Source organism: Ambystoma mexicanum, chromosome 10 (assembly GCF_040938575.1).
Source record: "Ambystoma mexicanum isolate Mex_15411 chromosome 10, UKY_AmexF1_1, whole genome shotgun sequence".
Taxonomy (NCBI): domain Eukaryota; kingdom Metazoa; phylum Chordata; class Amphibia; order Caudata; family Ambystomatidae; genus Ambystoma; species Ambystoma mexicanum.
Window position 1 is genome coordinate 1013168924 of NC_090932.1, and position 22469 is coordinate 1013191392.

Sequence of the window (22469 nt, forward strand, 5' to 3'; positions counted from 1 at the left end):
CATCACCTCCATGTTTTCTCCATCCTCCCCTTGCCCTTTATACCCACTCCCTGCTCGCTCCATCCGTGTCTTGTCCTTTTCACTGCCACACAGTTCTCTGCATCCTTGCTATGTCCTTTTCAGCCATTCCCTTTTCGCCCCATCCTTGCTGTGTATTTCACCCCCTCCATGTTCGCCCCATCCTTGCCCTGCCCTTTTCAGCCCCTCCGGTTCCATGTGATAATATCACCACAAAAATATCGCCATACAAACATTTCGCCATATTTTTGCGGCGATGTTACCCCATGGAACCTGCGGGGGACACCCCCGCAACCCCCATATATTTTAAAAGCGAGCGGGGGACACCCCCGCAAACCCCCTATCCATTTACCCCATAAATTATCCCCCCCAAAAATTTCGCCTATGACCGTTCCCGACGACCATATGTACGGCGATATTTTTGGTGGGGATAATATACCTGATACCCCCCTTCCTGTGCAACCTATCCTTGCCTTGTCGTTTTCATCACCTCCCTGTTTTCTCCATCCTCCCCTTGCCCTTTACACCCCCTCCCGGTTCTCTCCATCCATGCCTTGTCCTTTTCACCACCACACAGTTCTCTGCATCCTTGCTATGTCCTTTTCAGCCATTCCCTTTTCGCCCCATCCTTGCTGTGTATTTCACTCCCTCGCTGTTCTCCCCATCCTTGCCTTGTCTTTTTCACCCCTACCTCTTCTGCCCATTTTTGCCTTGTCCTTTTCACCCCTCCCTGTTCTTCCCATCCTGTTCTTGTACTTTCCACCCCCTCCTTGTTCTCCCCATCTTTGTTTTGCCCTTGTCACCCCCTCCCTGTTCTCCCCATCCTTGCCTTCTCCTCTTCATCCCTAATTCTTCGCCCCATCTTTGCCTTGTCCTTTTCACCCCACCATGTTCTGCCCATCCTTATCTTGTACTTTCCACCCCCTCCTTGTTCACCTCATCTTTGCCTTGCCCGTTTCACCACAGCCTGTTCTGCCCATCCTTATCTTGTACTTTTGACCCCCTCCTTGTTCTCCCCATCCTTGCCTTGCCCTTTTCACCCCCTCCCTGTTCTCCCCCCATCCTTGCATTGTCCTCTTCATTACCTCCTTGTTCTCCCCATCCTTGCCTTATATCTTTCACCCCATTCCTGGTTCCCCCATCCTTGCCTTGCCCTTTTCAACCCCTCCCTATTCTCCCCATCCCTGCATTGTCCTTTTCACTGCCACCTGGTTTTCCGCATCCTTGCTGTGTCCTTTTCAGCTCGTCCCTTTACTCACCATCGTTACTGTGTATTTCACTCCCTCCCTGTTCTCCCCATCCTTGCCTTCTGTTTTTCACCCCTACCTCTTCTCCGCATCTCTGCCTTGTCCTTTTCACCCCTCCCTGCTCTGCCCATCCTTGTCTTGTCCTTTTCACCCCCTCCTTGTTCTCCCCATCCTTGCCTTGCCCCTTTCACCCGTTCCCTGTTCTCCCCATTTCTGCCTTGTCCTTTTCACCCCCTCTCTGTTCCCTCATCCTTGCCTTGTCTTTTCAACCTTTCAGTGTTCTCCAATGCTTGTCTTATCCTTTTCACCCCTCCCATTTCTTCCCATCCTTGCCTTTTCCCCCTCCCGTATCTCCCCATCCTTGCCTTGTCCTTTTCATCACCTCCCTGTTCTCTCCATCGTTGCCTTATCCTTGTCATCCCATCTGTTCTCTATGGCCTTACCTATCCTTTTCACCCTTCCCTGTTTTATCCATCCATACCTTGTCCTTTTCACCCCCTCCTTGTTCTCCCCATCCTTGCCTTGCCCTTTTCACCCCCTCCCTTATCTTCCCATTTTTGCTTTGTCCTTTTCAACCCCCTCCCTCTGCTCCCAATACTTGCCGTTTTCACCCCACCTGTGTTCTCCCCATCCATGCCTTGTCCTTTCAAGCCCAACCCTGTTCTCCCAATCCTTGCCTTGTCCTTAGAAACCCTCACTGTTCCCCCATCCTTGCCTTGTCTGTTCAACATTTCTGTTTTCTCTGAAGCTTGCCTAATCCTTTTCACCCCTCCCATTTCTTCCCATCTTTGTCTTTCCCCCTCACGTATCTCCCCATCCTTGCCTTGTCCTTTTCATCACCTCCCTGTTCTCTCCATCGTTGCCTTATCCTTGTCATCCCATCTGTTCTCTCTGGCCTTACCTTGTCCTTTTCACCCCTCCCTGTTTTATCCATCCATACCTTGTCCTTTTCACCCCCTCCTTGTTCTCCCCATCCTTGCCTTGCCCCTTTCACCCCCTCCCTTATCTTCCCATTTTCGCTTTGTCCTTTTCAACCCCCTCCCTCTGCTCCCCATACTTGCCCTTTTCACCCCACCTGTGTTCTCCCCATCCATGCCTTGTCCTTTCAAGCCCAACCCTGTTCTCCCAATCCTTGCCTTGTCCTTAGAAACCCTCACTGTTCCCCCATCCTTGCCTTGTCTGTTCAACATTTCAGTTTTCTCTGAAGCTTGCCTAATCCTTTTCACCCCTCCCATTTCTTCCCATCTTTGTCTTTCCCCCTCACGTATCTCCCCATCCTTGCCTTGTCCTTTTCATCACCTCCTTGTTCTCTCCATCCTGGCCTTATCCTTTTCATCCCATCTGTTCTCTCAGGCCTTACCTTGTCCTTTTCACCCTTCCTTGTTTTATCCATCCTTACCTTGTCCTTTTCACCCCCTCCATGTTCGCCCCATCCTTGCCCTGCCCTTTTCATCCCCTCCCTGTTCAACCTATCCTTGCCTTGTCCTTTTCATCACCTCCATGTTTTCTCCATCCTCCCCTTGCCCTTTATACCCACTCCCTGCTCGCTCCATCCGTGTCTTGTCCTTTTCACTGCCACACAGTTCTCTGCATCCTTGCTATGTCCTTTTCAGCCATTCCCTTTTCGCCCCATCCTTGCTGTATATTTCAACCCCTCCTTGCCCTGCCCTTTTCAGCCCCTCCCGTTCCATGTGATAATATCACCGCAAAAATATCGCCATACAAAAATGTTGCCATATTTTTGCGGCGATATTACCCCATGGAACCTGCGGGGGACACCCCCGCAACCCCGATATATTTTAAAGGGGAGCGGGGGACACCCCCGCAAACCCCTTATCCATTTACCCCATCAATTATCCCCCAAAAAATATCGCCTATGACCGTTCCCGACGACCATATGAACGGCGATATTTTTGGTGGGGATAATATTACCTGATACCCCCCCCCCCCCCTCCCTGTTCAACCTATCATTGCATAGTCCTTTTCATCACCTCCCTGTTTTCTCCATCCTCCCCTTGCTCTTTACACCCCCTCCCGGTTCTCTCCATTCATGCCTTGTCCTTTTCACCACCACACAGTTCTCTGCATCCTTGCTATGTCCTTTTCAGCCATTCCCTTTTCTCCCCATCCTTGCTGTGTATTTCACTCCCTCGCTGTTCTCCCCATCCTTGCCTTGTCGTTTTCACCCCTACCTCTTCTCCCCACCTTTGCCTTGTCCTTTTCACCCCTCCCTGTTCTTCCCAGCCTGTTCTTGTACTTTCCACCCCCTCCTTGTTCTCCCCATCCTTGTTTTGCCCTTGTCACCCCCTCCCTGTTCTCCCCATCCTTGCATTCTCCTTTTCATCCCTAATTCTTCTCCCCATCTTTGCCTTGTCCTTTTCACCCCACCATGTTCTGCCCATCCTTATCTTGTACTTTCCACCCCCTCCTTGTTCTCCCCATCCTTGCCTCGCCCTTTTCACCCCTCCCTGTTCTCCCCCCATCCTTGCATTGTCCTCTTCATTACCTCCTTGTTCTCCCCATCCTTGCCTTATATCTTTCACCCCATTCCTGGTTCCCCCATCCTTGCCTTGCCCTTTTCAACCCCTCCCTGTTCTCCCCATCCTTGCCTTGTCCTTTTCACCCCCTCCCTGTTCTCTCCATCCTTGCATTGTCCTTTTCACTGCCACCTGGTTTTCTGCATCCTTGCTGTGTCCTTTTCAGCTCGTCCCTTTACTCAACATGGTTACTGTGTATTTCACTCCCTCCCTGTTCTCCCCATCCTTGCCTTCTGTTTTTCACCCCTACCTCTTCTCCGCATCTCTGCCTTGTCCTTTTCACCCCTCCCTGCTCTGCCCATCCTTGTCTTGTCCTTTTCACCCCCTCCTTGTTCTCCCCATCCTTGCATTGCCCCTTTCACCCGTTCCCTGTTCTCCCCATTTCTGCCTTGTCCTTTTCACCCCCTCACTGTTCCCTCATCCTTGCCTTGTCTTTTCAACCTTTCAGTGTTCTCCGATGCTTGCCTTATCCTTTTCACCCCTCCCATTTCTTCCCATCCTTGCCTTTTCCCCCTCCCGTATCTCCCCATCCTTGCCTTGTCCTTTTCATCACCCCCCTGTTCTCTCCATCATTGCCTTATCCTTGTCATCCAATCTGTTCTCTCTGGCCTTACCTTGTCCTTTTCACCCCTCCCTGTTTTATCCATCTATACCTTGTCCTTTTCACCCCCTCCTTGTTCTCCCCATCCTTGCCTTGCCCTTTTCACCCCCTCCATTATCTTCTCATTTTTGCTTTGTCCTTTTCAACCCCCTCCCTCTGCTCCCCATACTTGCCCTTTTCACCCTACCTGTGTTCTCCCCATCCATGCCTTGCCCTTTCAAGCTCAACCCTGTTCTTCCAATCCTTGCCTTGTCCATAGAAACCCTCACTGTTCCCCCATCCTTGCCTTGTCTGTTCAACATTTCAGTTTTCTCTGAAGCTTGCCTAATCCTTTTCACCCCTCCCATTTCTTCCCATCTTTGTCTTTCCCCCTCACGTATCTCCCCATCCTTGCCTTGTCCTTTTCATCACCTCCTTGTTCTCTCCATCCTTTCCTTATCCTTTTCATCCCATCTGTTCTCTCAGGCCTTACCTTGTCCTTTTCACCCTTCCTTGTTTTATCCATCCTTACCTTGTCCTTTTCACCCCCTCCATGTTCGCCCCATCCTTGCCCTGCCCTTTTCATCCCCTCCCTGCTCTCTCCATCCGTGCCTTGTCCTTTTCACTGCCACACAGTTCTCCGCATCCTTGCTGTTTCCTTTTCAGCCGATCCCGTTTCTCCCAATCCTTACTGTGTATTTCACTCCCTCGCTGTTCTCCCCATCCTTGCCTTGTCTTTTTCACCCCACTTCTTCTCCCCATCTTTGCCTTGTCCTTTTCACCCCTCCCTGTTCTGCCCATCCTTGTCTTTTACTTTCCACCCCTCTTTGTTCTCCCCATCCTTGCCTTGCCCTTTTCACCCCCTCCCTGTTCTCCCCATCCTTGCCTTCTGCTTTTCACCCCTAATACTTCTCCCCATCTTTGCCTTGTCCTTTTCACTCCACCCTGCACGGCCCATCCTTATCTTGTACTTTCCCCCCTCCCTGCTCTCCCCATCCTTGTCTTGTCCTCTTCATTACTTTCCTGTTCTACCCATCCTTGCCTTATACCTTTCACCCCATTCCTGGTCACCCATCCTTGCCTTGCCCTTTTCATCCCCTCTCTGTTCTCCCCATCCTTGCCTTGTCCTTTTCATCCCCTCCATGTTCTCTCCATCCTTGCATCGTCCATTTCAACCCCTCCCTGTTTTCTCCATCCTTGCCTTGTCCTTTTCACCCCTGCTGGTTCTCCCCATCCTTGGCTTGTTGTTTTCAACCCTCTCTGTTCTGCCCATCCTTGCCTTGTTTTTTTCACCCCTCCCTGTTCTCCCCATCCTTGCCTTGTCCTTTTCACCCCCTCCCTGTTCAACCCATCTTTGCCTTGTCCTTTTCATCACCTCCCTGTTCTCTCCATCCTTGCCTTGCCCTTTTCACCCCCTCCCTGTTATCTCCATCCTTACCTTATGCTTTTCACTGCAACCCGGTTCTCCACATCCTTGCTGTGTCCTTTTCAGCCCTTCCCTTTTCTCCCCATCATTGCTGCGTATTACACTCCCACCCTGTTCTCCTCATCCTTTCTTTGTCCTTTTCACCCCTACCTCTTCTCCCCATTCTTGTCTTGTCCTTTCCACCCCCTCCTTGTTCTCCCCATCCTTGCCTTGCCATTTTCACCCCCTCCGTGTTCTCTCCATCCTTGCATGGTCCTTTTCACTGCCACCGGTTTTCCGCATCCTTGCTGTGTCCTTTTCAGCCCGTCCCTTTACTCACCATCGTTGCTGTGTATTTCACTCCCTCCCTGTTCTCCCCATCCTTGCCTTCTGTTTTTCACCCTACCTCTTCTCCCCATCTCTGCCTTGTCCTTTTCACCCTTCGCAGTTCTGTCCATCCTTGTCTTGCCCTTTTCACCCCCTCCTTGTTCTCCCCATCCTTGTCTTGCCCCTTTCACCCCGTCCCTGTTCTCCCCATTTGTGCCTTGTCCTTTTCACACCCTCACTGTTCCCCCATCATTGTCTTGTCTTTTCAACCTTTCAGTGTTCTCCGATGCTTGCCTTATCCTTTTCCCCCCTCCCATTACTTCCCATCCTTGCCTTCCCCCCGTATCTCCCCATGCTTGCCTTGTCCTTTTCATCACCTCCCTGTTCTCTCCATCGTTGCCTTATCCTTGTCATCCCATCTGTTCTCTCAGGCTTTACCTTGTCCTTTTCACCCCTCCCTGTTTTATCCATCCATACCTTGTCCTTTTCACCCCCTCCTTGTTCTCCACATCCGTGCCTTGGCCTTTTCACGTCCTCCCTTATCTTCTCATTTTTGCTTTGTCCTTTTCAGCCCCTCCCTCTGCTACCCATACTTGCCCTTTTCACCCCACCTGTGTTCTCCACATCCATGCCTTGTCCTTTCAAGCCCATCCCTGTTCTCCCAATCCTTGCCTTGTCCTTAGAACCCCTCACTGTTCCCCCATCCTTGCCTTGTCTGTTCAACCTTTCAGTTTTCTCTGATGCTTGCCTTATCTTTTTCACCCCTCCCATTTCTTCCCATCTTTGTCCCCCCATGTATCTCCCCATCCTTGCCTTGTCCTTTTCATCAACTCCTTGTTCTCTCCATCCTTGCCTTATCCTTTTCATCCCATCTGTTCTTTCAGGCCTTACCTTGTCCTTTTCACCCCTTCCATGTTCGCCCCATCCTTGCCCTGCCCTTTTCAGCCCCTCCGGTTCCATGTGATAATATCGCCGCAAAAATATCGCCATACAAAAATGTTGCCATATTTTTGCAGCAATATTACCCCATGGAACCTGCGGGGGACACCCCCGCAACCCCCATATATTTTAAAAGGGAGCGGGGGACACCCCCACAACCCCCCATCCATTTACCCCTTAAATTATCCCCACCAAAAATATCGCCTATGGCCGTTCCTGACACCCATATGTACGGCGATATTTTTGGTGGGGATAATATTACCTGATACCCCCCCTCCCTTTTCAACCTATCCTTGCCTTGTCCTTTTCATCACCTCCCTGTTTTCTCCATCCTCCCCTTGCTCTTTACACCCCCTCCCGGTTCTCTCCATCCATTCCTTGTCCTTTTCACCACCACACAGTTCTCTGCATCCTTGCTATGTCCTTTTCAGCCATTCCCTTTTCTCCCCATCCTTGCTGTGTATTTCACTCCCTCGCTGTTCTCCCCATCCTTGCTTTGTCTTTTTCACCCCTACCTCTTCTCCCCATCTTTGCCTTGTCCTTTTCACCCCTCCCTGTTCTTCCCATCCTGTTCTTGTACTTTCCACCCCCTCCTTGTTCTCCCCATCCTTGCTTTGCCCTTGTCACCACACCCTGTTCTGCCCATCCTTATCTTGTACTTTTCACCCCCTCCTTGTTCTCCCCATCCTGCCTTGCCCTTTTCACCCCCTCCCTGCTCTCCCCCCATCCTTGCATTGTCCTCTTCATTACCTCCTTGTTCTCCCCATCCTTGCCTTATATCTTTCACCCCATTCCTGGTTCCCCCATCCTTGCCTTGCCCTTTTTACCCCCTCCCTATTCTCCCTTGCCTTGTCCTTTTCACCCCCTCCCTGTTCTCTCCATCCTTGCATTGTCCTTTTCACTGCCACCCGGTTTTCCGCATCCTTGCTGTGTCCTTTTCAGCTCGTCCCTTTACTCACCATCGTTACTGTGTATTTCACTCCCCCCCTGTTCTCCCCATCCCCACCTTCTTTTTTTCACCCCTACCTCTTCTCCGCATCTCTGCCTTGTCCTTTTCACCCCTCCCTGTTCTGCCCATCCTTGTTTTGACCTTTTCACCCCCTCCTTGTTCTCCCCATCCTTGCCTTGCCCCTTTCACCCGTTCCCTGTTCTCCCCATTTTTGCCTTGTCCTTTTCAACCCCTCACTGTTCCCTCATCCTTGCCTTGTCTTTTCAACCTTTCAGTGTTCTCCGATGCTTGCCTTATCCTTTTCATCCCTCCCATTTCTTCCCATCCTTGCCTCCCCCCTCCCATATCTCCCCATCCTTGCCTTGTCCTTTTCATCACCTCCCTGTTCTCTCCATCGTTGCCTTATCCTTGTCATCCCATCTGTTCTCTCTGGCCATACCTTGTCCTTTTCACCCCTCCCTGTTTTATCCATCCATACCTTGTCCTTTTCACCCCCTCCTTGTTCTCCCCATCCTTGCCTTGCCCTTTTACCCCCTCCCTTATCTTCCCATTTTTGCTTTGTCCTTTTCACCCCCTCCCTCTGCTCCCCATACTTGCCCTTTTCACCCCACTTGTATTCTCCCCATCCATGCCTTATCCTTTCAAGCCCATCCCTGTTCTACCAATCCTTGCCTTGTCCTTAGAACCCCTCACTGTTCCCTCATCCTTGCCTTGTCTGTTCACCCTTTCAGTTTTCTCTGATGCTTGACTAATCCTTTTCACCCCCCCATTTCTTTCCATCTTTGTCTCCCCCCTCACATATCTCCCTATCCTTGCCTTGTCTTTTTCATCACCTCCTTGTTCTCTCCATCCTTGCCTTATCCTTTTCACCCCATCTGTTCTCTCAGGCCTTACCTTGTCCTTTTCACTCTTCCTTGTTTTATCCATCCTTACCATGTCCTTTTCATCACCTCCCTGTTTTCTCCATCCTCCCCTTGCCCTCTATACCCCCTCCCTGTTCTCTCCATCCGTGCCTCGTCCTTTTCACTGCCACACAGTTCTCCGCATCCTTGCTGTGTTCTTTTTCAGCGAATCCCTTTCCTCCCCATCTTTGCCTTGTCCTTTTCACCCCTCCTTGTTCTTCCCATCCCTGTCCTGTACTTTCCACCCCCTCCTTGTTCTCCCCATCCTTGTTTTGCCCTTTTCTCCCCCTCCCTGTTCTCCCCATCCTTGCCTTCTCCTTTTCACCCATAATTCTTCTCCCCATCTTTGCCTTGTCCTTTTCACTCCACCCTGTTCTGCCCATCCTTATCTTGTACTTTCCACCCCCTCCTTGTTCTCCCCGCCCTTGCCTTGCCCTTTTCACCACACCCTGTTCTGCCCATCCTTATCTTGTACTTTCCACCCCTCCTTGTTCTCCCCATCAATGCCTTGCCCTTTTCACCCCCTCCCTGTTCTCCCCATCCTTGGCTTGTCCTCTTCATTACCTCCCTGTTCTCCCCATCCTTGCCTTATACCTTTCACGCCATTCCTGGTCCCCCCATCCTTGCCTTGCCCTTTTCACCCCCTCTCTGTTCTTCCCATCCTTGCCTTGTCATTTTCATCCCCTCCATGTTCTCTCCGTCCTTGCCTCGTCCATTTCAACCCCTCCCTGTTTTCTCCATCCTTGCCTTGTTCTTTTCATCACCTCCCTGTTCTCTCCATCCTTGCCTTGCCCTTTTCACCCCCTCCGTGTTATTGCCATCCCTACCTTGTCCTTTTCACTGCAACTCGGTTCTCCACATCCTTGCTGTGTCCTTTTCAGCCCGTCCCTTTTCTTCCCATCCTTGCTGCGTATTTCACTCCCACCCTGTTCTCCTCATCCTTGCCTTGTCCTTTTCACTCCTACCTCTTCTCCCCAACTTTGCCTTGTCCTTTTCACCCCTCCCTGTTCTGCCCATCCTTGTCTTGTCCTTTCCATCCCCTCCTTGTTCTCCCCATCCTTGCCTTGCCATTTTCACCACCTCCCTGTTCTCTCCATCCTTGCCTTGTCCTTTTCACCCCATTTCTGCCCCCATCCTTGCTGTGTCCTTTTCACCCCCTCCCTGTTCTCACCATCCTTGCTGAAAATGTTGGGGGGGGGGGCATGACGTTTGAAGAAATGGTGCCCCAGCCAAATGAATGGGGGGAAAATCGTGTGCCAGGAAAGTTGGGAGGGTGGGGGAAGGACAAGCACCCCTGTCCCCCCTAATTTTACGGCCATGCCTCCCTGTTCTCTCCATCTTTTTAATCCCCTCTCTATTCTCCCCATCCTTGCCTTGTCCTTTCAAGCCACTCTATGTTCTCCCAATCCCTGATTTGTCCTTACAACCCCTCATTGTTCTGCCCATCCTTGCCTTGTCTTTTCAACCCTTCACTGTTCTCCCGTGCTTGCCTTGTCCTTTTCACCCCTCCCAGTTCTTCCATTCCTTGCCTGACCTTTTCACTCCTACCCGGTTCGCTCAATCCTTAGCTTGTCCTTTACACCCTTTCCATGTTCTGCCCATCCTTGGCTTGTCCTTTTCACCCCCGCTCCTGTTTCCCCATGTTTACCTTGTACTTTTCACCTTCTCCTTGTTCTCACCATCATTGCCTTGTACTTTTCACCCCCTCCCTTGTAGCTCTATCTATGCATTGTGCCTTTCACCCCCCATGTTCTCCTCACCCTTGCTGTGTTCTTTTCACCCCCTCCTTGTTCTCCCCATTCTTGTCTTGTCCTTTTCACCCCTTCCTGTTCTCTCCATCCCTTCTTTCTCATTTTCACCTCTCCCTGGTGGCCCCATCTGAGCCTCTTTCTTTTCACCCCCACCCTGTTCTCCCCATCCTTGCCTTGTCCTTTTCACCACCTCCCTGTTGTTCCCATCCATGTCTTGTCATTTCAAGCACCTCCATGTTCTCCCAATCCATACCTTTTCCTTACAACCCCTCACTGTTCTCCCCATTCTTGCCTTGTCTTTTCAAACCTTTACTGTTCTCCCATGCTTGCTTTATCCTTTTAACCCCTCCCTGTTCTTCCCATCCTTGCCCTTTTTACCCCCTCCAAGTTCTCCCCATCCTTGCCTTGTCCTTTTCACCCCTTCCTATTCTCCCAATCCTTGCCTTGTCCTTTGGACCCCCTCCCTGTTCTCCCCATCCATGCCTTATCCTTTCAAGCCCCTCCCTGTTCTCCCAATCCTTGCCTTGTCCTTACAACCCCTCACTGTTCTCCCCATCCTTGCCTTGTCCTTCTTACCCGTTCCCTGTTTTCCCCATCCTTGTTGTGTCCTTTTCACCCCTCCCTGTTCACCCCATCCTTTTCGTGTCTATCTAACCCCCGCCTTTCTCCCCATCCTGTCCCTGTCCTTCTCACCCCCTGTTCTCCCCATTGCTGCCTTGTCATTTTCACCCCCTCCCTATTCTCCCCATCTTTGCCTTGCCCTTTTCACCCCATCCCTGTTCTCTCCGTCCTTGTCTTGTCCTTCTTACACCTTCCCTGTTTTCCCCATCCTTGCTGTGTCCTTTTCCCCCATCCATGTTCTCTCCATCCTTTTCGTGTCCTTCTCATCCTTCTCCTTTGTCCCCATTCTTGCCTTGTCATTTCGACCCCTCCCTGGTCTCCCCATCCTTACCTTGTCCTCCCCACGCCCCTCCCTTTTCTTGCTTTGTCCTTTCCCCCTCCTTTTCTCCCCATCCTTGCCTTGTTCTTTTTGCCCCCCCCCCCTGTTCTCCCCATCCTTGCCATACCCCTTTTTCAGTGCATCTTGCTCTCCATTCCAGCCTCATCTCTGCTTACTTACCCCTTTCCAGGTCCTCGCTACCTGCAGCGGAGAATTCCAAGGAGATCTCTCGGGAAATATCCTGGACAGCTTTCTCGATGTCTTGGCTGTCGCCCGTGGGATCCACGGAGGAAAAGTCAGGGGCCCCGGATGTGAAGGTGTCCTCCTGAGACTGGAACACTGAGCTGATGGAGCCACGAGAGGCCGTTTTACAGCCTCGTTCTCGGACCTGAAACACAGTAAGGGCCATAAGTTTAGAGAGTGATGGGCAAAAGAAACAAAAGACAGACACACAGCTCCACATGAGTAAATCCTGTAAAGCAGCAGCAGGGCTACGGAGTAACAGAAATGTGCATTGGTAAAGCCAACAGGTGTTGACTACTGACATATGTCAAGTGCATCTTCAAATGCCCCAATAAACTTGCCATGATTACAGGACAGTAATAAAGTGCACACTGTCACAGGTATAATCATTATTAAAGTACTCAAGGCTAGAGCTCCTGCAGTCTCCAAAAACTGTCCGCAAGCCAGGACCATTTTTCCTGCGTGTGAGTCAAATGCCTGAAAGCGCGTCCAGGAGTCTTGAGTTAGTTTATAATAGGGCAACACATTCAGGGAAAGCACAGTCGCTGCCTAACATTAAAACGCTATAGCTGCCCAAAAGGGTACATATGACTCCTGGTTTGCAAGCATTTTACTGATAGGGTGCAATCAGAAATTAAATGACCAGCACAGCAGGTGTGCAATATGTGCTCAGAAGGGTTGCAGGCTTGAAACACTATCACAGACATATTTGTCAAATATAAACATTTGTGGCAAGTCTTATATTCCCAATAAATGCTCTTTCATTTTGTGCAAAGCAGCCAGTAGCTTACATTGATGTTATTTCTCCAACCCTTTCTCATAGGTAATTTTAGGAACAGCTGCAGATGTGTGAGGACCATTTCAAAATAATGTTTGGTGCCCCCTCCATTATGCCCTTTGAGGCAGCTGAATCGTGCAAGTATTATAATGGAGATATTTCCTAGTGTAAACGCAAAACGCAAACGGTTGATTTGCTTGGGTTTATCATTGAGGGTGCACAACACGATCCTCACCTTGACCTTCATTATTTCCCAAACATATACCCTACCCCACACTAAAGAGCATAGACAGGGTAAAAAATTAGTGACAAGTTATCGCTTTTTAAAGAGGTCTGTCCAGCACACAGGTAAGTAGGGTGTGGGTAGGTCCTTAGTAGCTGCCCATAGAAATCAAATGAGAGAATGGGTGCCATGGCAAACTGTCGGGGGAGCAGGAGAGCCATTGAGACTAATTATGTGCACAGCTGGACCAAATTCTTTCATGGGACTCAGCTGCTTTCTATTGAAAGTGGTGATGTGTGTTAGGGTGGGTGAAGTTGCGCAGAGTTTATTGCAGAAGTATGGGGGTGGGTGGCCATGCCCTGGGAGGAATATTGCAATGTTCCATTGTGATGGAGTGCTAGACGTTCCAGTGAAGCAAGGATGACACCTAACTAGAATGAGGTATTGCAGAGATTTCGCAAAATAAGAGAATGTGCATATACCATCAGCTTTTCCTTGGGGTTTAATTCTGTAGTAAAATCCTATAAAGATACAGCAATTGAGAGATGGGGGTGAGTGGCAGTAGATTTTCACAGGACAGGTGTATACGCCTCTGCACAGCAGAACAAAGGAAGGCAACCAGCGAAGAGCAAAACACCTAAATAACCATTTAAGAAGGCCTGGGAAGTTGGCCTTGATGCCAGACCTAAGTAATTTATTTACAGAAAGAGGGTGATTTACTCACTGATAAAATGTTATATATGTTGAGCGAGAAAATGATGTATTTACAGACAGTGATTCATTTACAAAGTGAGCCAAGATATATTTATGGTATGCAGATGGAATGCAAACAAGACCACCTAAGACAATGCTGCATAACCTGTAATAGATCTTTGCAGGGTCTCATGGTGTATTTTGTTGGGTGGGCAGCTCTTGCTTATGCCTCCTTCCAATCCTTTACGCCACGCCCAGCACTCTCTAGGCCCTGCCCTGCAATTTGTCCACAGAACCTTGCTAGAAACCTCTCTCAATTTCATAGACCACTTAAAGCACTGAAAGTACTTACCATAAAACAGGCACGCCAAAAACTTTAGAGCAATGCATAGCTTGTGCGGTCAGGCCTGGGGCATCTGGATCTCTTTACATTAAATGCATATCAGAGGAAACCAATTGCAACTAAGGCACACACAGAAGGTCAATGTTCCACCAAATTACAATGAAATCATTGATATGCTTTTGAAGTAGTGTCAGGGCTGTCCAAAAATGGGGGCAGTTAAGTATTCAGCACTTTTTTATGCAGCTGATGCAGTGATTCAATCAACAACCACCCCCCCCCCCCATGGTCTTGAGAAGGCTCCTTCAACTTTTACACTCAAATGCAGAGACTTGCATCTAGAGTTGAACATTGAAAAATCTTAAGGTATGATCTTTAAGCCCTGCTTGTCTAAACAAAAGCCAGTATCTTTCAGACTAAACAATGTCCCACTCGAAGGTGTCAAACATTGTGACTATCTTGGAACTAGGTACCAGTGGGTCTGGGAATTGGGTCCCACAGATAGTATAGAAAAATATATTGGGGCCATTCATTTTTTTTGGTAAGATGTGGCAGGAGAGCCCCCTCCCGTGCACTTGATGTACTCTAAAAACAATCAGCCCGGGGCTTCCTATGGCTCAGAGGTGTGGGGGCACGCCGATTTAGCAAAATGACACACTTACGAACGCAAGCTCCTTAAGAAGTCGCTAGTGCTACCACAGAGCACCCCTGCATCTTTAATCTATCTCAAACTTGATACTCTTCCAGTGGGTGCACTGGAGAAATATAATCCGTTCGATATTGGCTGCGACTGGGGAGGCAGGAAGGCTTCGGACCATACTGAGAAGCTTTGAGTCATTTTTTGAGCATGGATGGAGGTAAAAACTGCAAGTGGCCCAATTATGTAAAAAACTATTTAGCCGATCTCGAGCTAAGAAATGTGTGGGATCGCCCAATGAGCTGCCTTGCAGCAGTAACAAAGAATGGTAGACTGGGATTAGCTGCCTGCTACGAGTGGAAAGAATATGTGATGCGCTAAAACTGAATGCAGGTCCTGAAAACATCGGACACAGATTGTTCTCCATTCGGGAGAGTGATGACGCAGGATTGAGGATCCCTTCAACCTTTATACCCCAAGACCACCAAGTCCCCATGGAAGTTCTACTATTTGAAACATATGTAATGGGAGACTCGAAAAGACTCAGTGAAACAAGACAGATAATCAGACATAATTTAACAAACGGGAAGCGATACATATGTTGACAGCAGATGAAACACTTATAATGAAACCCGCAGACAAGGGAGGCGGAGTAGTAGTCTTCTCAAGAGATCAATATAACTCTATGGTAATGAACTTACTACAAGATTAATGAAGTAATAAACCATTGCGGAAGGGTCCAACAAAGGAAACACAACAAGAAATACTGGCAATTACACAGTATGGGGCAGACAGACGGTGGATTTCCAAAGATGAGTATGAATATCTTAATTACTCAGAAAAAAGAACACCAACATTCTATGCACTACCTAAAATACATAAGAACCAAGTAACACCACCAGGAAGACCGATAATATCGTGTTGCAGTTCCATATTCAAACCATTGTGTAAGTTTGTTGACATCTTCTTACAACCGATCAGCACTAGGACAGCAACATACCTGAGAGACACGATGACTACTACTAAGCTTTTTGAAAACTTACCATATGACAGTAATGAAGACATCCTGGTTTCAATGGACATACATACAATTGCTATATTCAAATATTCCAGAAGAAGAAGCCATAGAGAGAACAAGAGAAGCGCTTACACATGCAGCGAGTCAACATAGAGCTCCGACAGAATTTATTGTCGATCTAATGACTGTCGCCCTAACAAAGTACTTCTTTACCTATGGGAATCAGTTTTATCTACAAACCCAAGGGATGGCGATGGGGGCATCATTTGTCCCAAGCCTCGCAATACTCTATATGGTGGCCTTTGAAGATGAAAATGTGCTAAATGAGAGGAATCCATTTAGACAACATATCACCCATCTGCACAGGTATATAGACAATATAATGTTCATCTGGAAGGGAACCAGGGAGCTATTAGAAAACGATTTGATCTGGCTTAATGAGCGCCACCCAACCATCAAATTTACCATGGAGGCAGATACAACACAAATACCTTTTTTGGATTTCATCATTACAGTGACAGATGGAAGACTACAGTTTTCACTGTATAAGAAAACCTCAGACAGGAACACGACACTTCACTACACTAGTTTCCATCCAAGATCACTTAAGGATAATTTACCATTTAGCCAGTTTCTATGACTGAGGCGAAACTGCTCCACGATAGAGGACTACTACACACATGCCACGAATTTGGGATTGAATCTCAGAGAAAGAGGTATCCCAAAAAACTGGTTTCACATGCACTGAAAAGAGCTGGATTTGTTCCCACGGAGATACTATTGGAACCGAAAAAAACAGATAGATAAGGAAGAAAGGATGACATGTGTTACTACGTATAACACCAATTCATTTGGAATTAAGAAAATGATCAGCAAATGCTGGCCACAGGTCAGGACATGCTTGCGGAATACTGTCATGCCCTTATTTGTCTTTAGGCATTCCAAAAACTTGAGAGATAAACTTGTGCATTCGAGAACACAGAAGAGCAGAGCCAATTTGACATCCTGGGACCTACAACCATTGAAGGGACATTTCCCATGTGGGACATGTCAAGCATGAAAATTCACCAACAAAACCATATCCTTTATGGTATAGGGAAAAGAGAGGGAGATCAGATTCCTCTCAAATTGCAAGACGACTAATCTTGTCTACTGCATACAATGCCCATGTGGCCTTAAGTATGTGGGCCAGACATCCAGGGCAGTTTGTTTGTTTGTTTACTTGTAGCGCGCCAGACCCGAAAGTATCAGGGCGCGGAGGCAAGAATGCTTTAAGCTTACAAGTTACAATTACAGGTTACGTAGTTACAGAGTAATAGTTAAAGTATACCTGAGAATAAACAATCACAGGTCACGAGTCAGGTGTGAAAATATGGCAGCGCCCTTAGTCTCACACTCCCTGGAAAAACAACATAGAGCAGAAGAAATGAAATAGTGGGTGCTGGACATAGTAAAAAATGCAACAAATCCACAAAGGTCCCTATTAAACAAAGAAGCTCGATGGATCCATCGCTTCAATAGTCTAGAGGAGGAACTAAATGAGGAAATGCCAGCCTTCCAGTAAATATGACAAAGGAGAGAGATGATTCAAGTGCAGCACGGGATCAACCTAGATTTTATGCCACCATGTCCTAAACACAACTAAACTACTGGTCGTGAGGCTAAGAATTCATAATCTTTGGAAAGGTCATTATTTACAGTTATATCCAATACTGTTACGACTTTTTGGTTAGTTCAGTTCAACAAAATATACCATTTACCTGCCTGTACACCTTGGATACATGATTTTGGATATGTCTGATAAGAAGAACTTTACTACATCTGGGATATGTTTATACACACAGTGACTCCAATTGAAAATTACTATTCTTTAGAGTTGACAAATAATATATTGAGAGGACTTTCAATATCCTTGATTATTTAAAAATAAATCACATACATTCAAGGTATTGCCATAAGGGGGACACGGTGGATCCAGGGGTGTTATATGGACGAGGATAAAGTATTACATTCTACACGCAAAACATATTGCAAAGATGGCTGACACGAAAGGACAGGCCGCGGGAACAGCTATTGAACATAATGACGGACTAGACCCATGGATGGCTTGCAGAATGCTTCACTAAAACGAAGGCTAACAAAGAAACCAATGGAGTTCTGAAGCTCGCGCATATGGAGTTTAACGAGAGAACAGGGAGATCCACGTCCACTTGAAGGTAATTAACAAATGGGAATTGTGAACGTATGGCTGTAATAAACTACGGGATTTTCGTTTGAACGATCACGTTAATCCCCGTTCAATTACTGTTGTAGAAGAAAAGGGTGCATCAAACACGAACGCGGGATGTAAACAGCCGTGACACTGGCCAGAGACAGTCGTGAGCCTGAGACATCCGCACGACGGATAGCAACGTTAAGGTAAGCGTCCATGGAGGAATGAAAAAGGGGATCGAACGGAGTGACAAGAAGTGATAAGGATGGAATTGTTTTGAAGTTACCTTATCCTGTATAGAGATTAATTTAGAACTATTTTGTTTTACTAGTCTCATTAGAGGCTTGCCTAACACACGTACACGCCCAAGATTGGACAGACTGTGTCGACCGTCAAGGACAATATGAATTCGGCGACTTCAATATGCCATTAGATGTCAGTCTTTGACCAATATGGTTTAGATATGGGAATCTAGCATGTTTTAGAGATTAGAATAATATAACTTCGTCCACTTTATATATTTGGATACAGGCCATGATGAATTGCTATTGAGTCATGGAATATCACACTTCACCTGAATGCAACTCCTTCCGCTGCCCGAACAGAGAACTTTACCATGAGGTCACTTGATTAAGAGAGACAAAGAGCCATCAATAGTTCAGGTACTTATATATCCTTTGTTCTTATATACCCAGGGATGGCGTCCTCACTGTTCCTGTTGTTGTTACTTTCAGTCTCTCTATTTTTTTTACTCAATTCCACTCCTGAAATCAAGCCAAGAACTATGACACAGTACCTTAGGGTAAGTGAGATAATACTTCCACACTCATTTCTAAATAGACAATCTCTATGTCGGATCCATTTTTTTCTATTGGCCAATCTCTACATGATCTCTGATGGAAGGATTGTGACCTGAATAGCATAGAGTCATTTATGTTGGATGTTCATTTTAGATTTAATGTTTTAATATCTATCTTCTGATTTTAATTTGTCTTTTCGAAGCTCTAACAACACTTGGAATTATGCAAGGTTTTCAAGGGATGGGTGTAATACCTTTGTGGGCACAGAGTAAAAATGCTCATCTGATATGTGGTGGTGTTGGTGGTAGAATAATATTTTATGATTTCTTTCCTTTACTACATCACTGGTGAAAGGCAGTTTAAATCTGCAAATAGTGTTTTGAAGGGAGAACAGACAAATATACATATATTTTATATTTTTCCTCAGGGGTTGCTTGTGTGTTTTTGGTCCTGAGGAAGGCGGCATTATCCATGTTGTCCCCGCCAAAACGTGTTCAACCTTGAGAGACAACTTAGTAAGTGTCCTTAGCATGGTTGAAGGTCTCTTATATTTACAATTTGAGGCCAACGTAGACCTCTGAGTCCACGCATTTACCTGGTGGACATGATCTGTTGCTGAATTTTCTTATTACAAATTAATAATGATTAGCTAGATAGAGAGATATCTGTATTTTTAATGTGAATTTGGTATATTTCAGATTGTAACCTCTTATGCTGTTCTTGTTAAGTTTGAATTCTTGTATGTGAATGGATTACCCATCGGGGATTTTTTTTTATTTACCAATCATAATATCAATTGCATGTTTTCTCTCAGAGTCATTATTAAATACTACTTTTGATCAAGAAAAAAAGAAATACAAAAAAGGCGTGGTCTAGATAATGTATTTCTAGGAAACTGGATCCTATTATGGAAATGATGAGTAAATAAAAAACGTAGAATATCACACTGCCACAAAAAGAAAACAGATTCAATCTTTGAGATAAAGCAATTGACGGTTGGGACAACCTTTTGTGTGTAATGTTTGATTATTTCTCGAGTCCTAATCAAAGTAGGGGATCGTTCTTGGTTTTTTGCTGTCTGTAGGTTCTAACCCATACATTGATTTCATTACCCCGGGTTCTGAAAGATCCTTATACTTTCGTTTTAGATTGGGGAGTTTACTGGTCGCAAGCATCACACATTTATGGAAGGATCAAGCGTCAGCCATGTGTCCGATGGGCAAGGCTGTCATCCAAAATGCCTTGCACTTTTTGTTAATTTGCCCCTAAACTTGAATTCTTTGGCAAAGATCCTTGACACCTGTATTCATTTCAGCAAGGGGTCGCCATCTGCGAGAGGCGTTACTGCATGTAAGCCAGCCTCAGAGCCAGTGCCTTGCATATGCTGGAGCTCGCTGCATTCATAGAGCACGGCTGCAAAGAGCTAGAAGGATAGACATGTGTACAGGTGAACACCTATGGACACACGGCTAGGCTGGCGGGCTTCTATACAGGCTGCGAGCAGAGCTCCCTGCCTTGCTTGGACATTAAATGGTTAATTCGTTAAGGCTGCGAGCAGAGCTCTCCTTGTAGTTTACTCCTGATTTTCTTTTTTCTTTTTTGATGTACTTTGCTTTTTACTAAAGATGATTTATGAATTGCACTAAATGGGACAAACTGTTCTTTTTTATTGTCATTAATTTAAAGGCTTGCCCGCTTTCATATCTGCAAGATGTTGGTCTGCTAATATTCCTATGTATTTTATCTTGTTGCTTTTGTGTTTCTTTTACCGAAATAAAGCTTTTGACTGACTGACAAATTACAATGGCAGAAACTTACCAAAAGAGGAAATGATCGCAGGTGTGCATTCATACACGTTTGCCATCCACCGATATCCATGCAAATTAGTGCTGCTCTCCCAGGTGTCTTAAAAAGTCATCCGTCACGCCAATCTACATACTAAGTTCTGCCATCAGGCAGAGATGTTCAATGCATGCGGAGCATGCGCATTCCATCCGCCAATCAGGATTGGGCGAGCACATTGTAATTGCGGGCTTGCGTCTGCAGGAATGTGGGCATACATTTTCTGTGCCACTCCAAACCCTGAGTGGTCTTTCTCTCTGATGCCATCCCTTACTGGACGGTCTGGGAACTCGGGAATGCCTGTGGCACACCTGTGCCCGTGGGATGGCCTACGGGGCTCAGGCGTCTCGGGTGGGAGTGCTACTGACTGACTGTGCGAAGGAGTGCTGCTGTGTGCATGTCCGTAGGGGGCAGCACCCTGCATGCTGCTGCTTAGTGTGGGCTGGAACCTTCCTTCAAGTGGCCCGGATTCCGGGATCCTGCGGGGTGACCTTTGTGTCATAGAGGGATCTGTACTCTGATATATCAAAGATGTGCTCAAAAGACACTCTTTTGGGGCACAGGAGGGGACTCCTAGTTCTGCGACTATGGCCTGTAAGGGTGCAGGCATAATCTTGCAACCAGCGCCTTGATGCCCACGGGTTTAGAGCGCTTTACACATGTCAAGATACATAAATACACTTGCCATGTTCTTGATCCAGCCCCATCACAGTTCAAATCCCCTCGCTTGAGGGGAGACTATGGGTGACAGGTAAGGAAGGAAGCAAGCAAGGCAATTCTGTCCTGTAAATGCATCACCCCTCTGTTATGTCGTCAGCCCTCGGCCTGTGCGCGGGGGCTGGCAGAATGTTAGCAGGCCGCGCGGCCTGGTGCGCAGCTCCAGTGGGAGCGAAATGAAGATACACCCACACAGGTTGCTGGTCGGCCCCGGAACTGCCTCCCGAACGCGGGGGCGGGGCTTTTATTTAGGACGCCCTGCGTCACCGCGTAGCGGGACGCAGGGCGGAACTCAACATTCCTCCTTTATTATAAAACAAACACAAACATCACACTAACTGCCAAACAACGGCAAAGTCCAACATAAGCTTCCAGTCCTCAACACTCAGCCACCCTGCCATGGGGTTCATGGCACCCGTTACCACACATAGTCACTTAGCTTGGCTGGCGGTCTCGTCGTTGTTCTCAGCCGGTATCGCCCTTCGCGGGGGCCACTCCCCCTTGCTTCATGCTCTGGTTCGTTTTCGCTGTTCAGGTCCTCGAGGCCGGGTGCATCCACCGGCTCCCAGGTTCCATCCCCCGCTCCTTTCTCCTCAGGGATGGCCTCTGGCTCTTCTTCGCTGGGAGGAGTGTCCTCGCCTTCCCGATGGCCCTCCTTATCGGTCCATAGGGTACGGGGTATGGCCTTGAACCATGACGCATTTCTAGTCACTTGGCGGCGTCCTCGTGTCACAGTTACCATGGTTCCATGCCGGTTCCTGACGGTCCATGGAAGTTCTTCGTACCTGGTGTCAAGTTTTGACTTGGAGGGGTTTCGTAGCATGATGACCTGGTCACCCACTTGATGATGGGACGGCCTCGCTCTCCGCTTGCCGCTCATGTGTGCGTTAGCATCCCTTCTCCTTCTTTCTGTGCGTTCCTCGTTGACCGCGTCCGGGGTTCTGCTAGGGTGATGCGGGATCGAAGATCTAATGACGGTGCCGAACATGAGGTCCGCTGGCGGTATGCCGGTTGAGCTGTGGGGCGTGACCCGGTAGTTCCGGAGGAACCGGAAGAGGTCAACCTTCCAGGGGCTGGCGTTAGCCTTGGACACCCTGAGCACCTTGTTGATAGTTCTCATAAACCGTTCTACGTCCCCATTTGCCTGGGGGTGTCTTGGAGTGATGTGATGATATTTAACATTGAGTTCCTGTAGATACTTTTTGAAATCCTCTCCCGTAAACGGTGGCCCATTGTCGCTTTTGATTGAGATGGGTAGCCCGTGAGTTGCGAACATTTTCTCTAGGGCCGGAATGACCACTTCAGCTGCTGTAGATTCAACTACCTCAACTTCCGGGTATCGGGAGTGATCATCGACGGCCACCAACAGGT

General features: G+C 47.8%; 1 protein-coding gene across 4 annotated transcripts in view; it reads right to left on the bottom strand.

The window, feature by feature from the left end:
• Positions 1 to 22469, bottom strand: part of VWA5B2 (von Willebrand factor A domain containing 5B2) — a 967193-nt gene that overhangs the window by 387311 nt on the left and 557413 nt on the right. For all 4 annotated transcript variants that reach the window (XM_069618816.1, XM_069618815.1, XM_069618818.1 and 1 more), the window contains exon 13: positions 11776 to 11983. In XM_069618816.1, coding sequence (XP_069474917.1) covers positions 11776 to 11983 — 208 coding nt within the window. The remainder of the gene's footprint in view (positions 1 to 11775; positions 11984 to 22469) is intronic.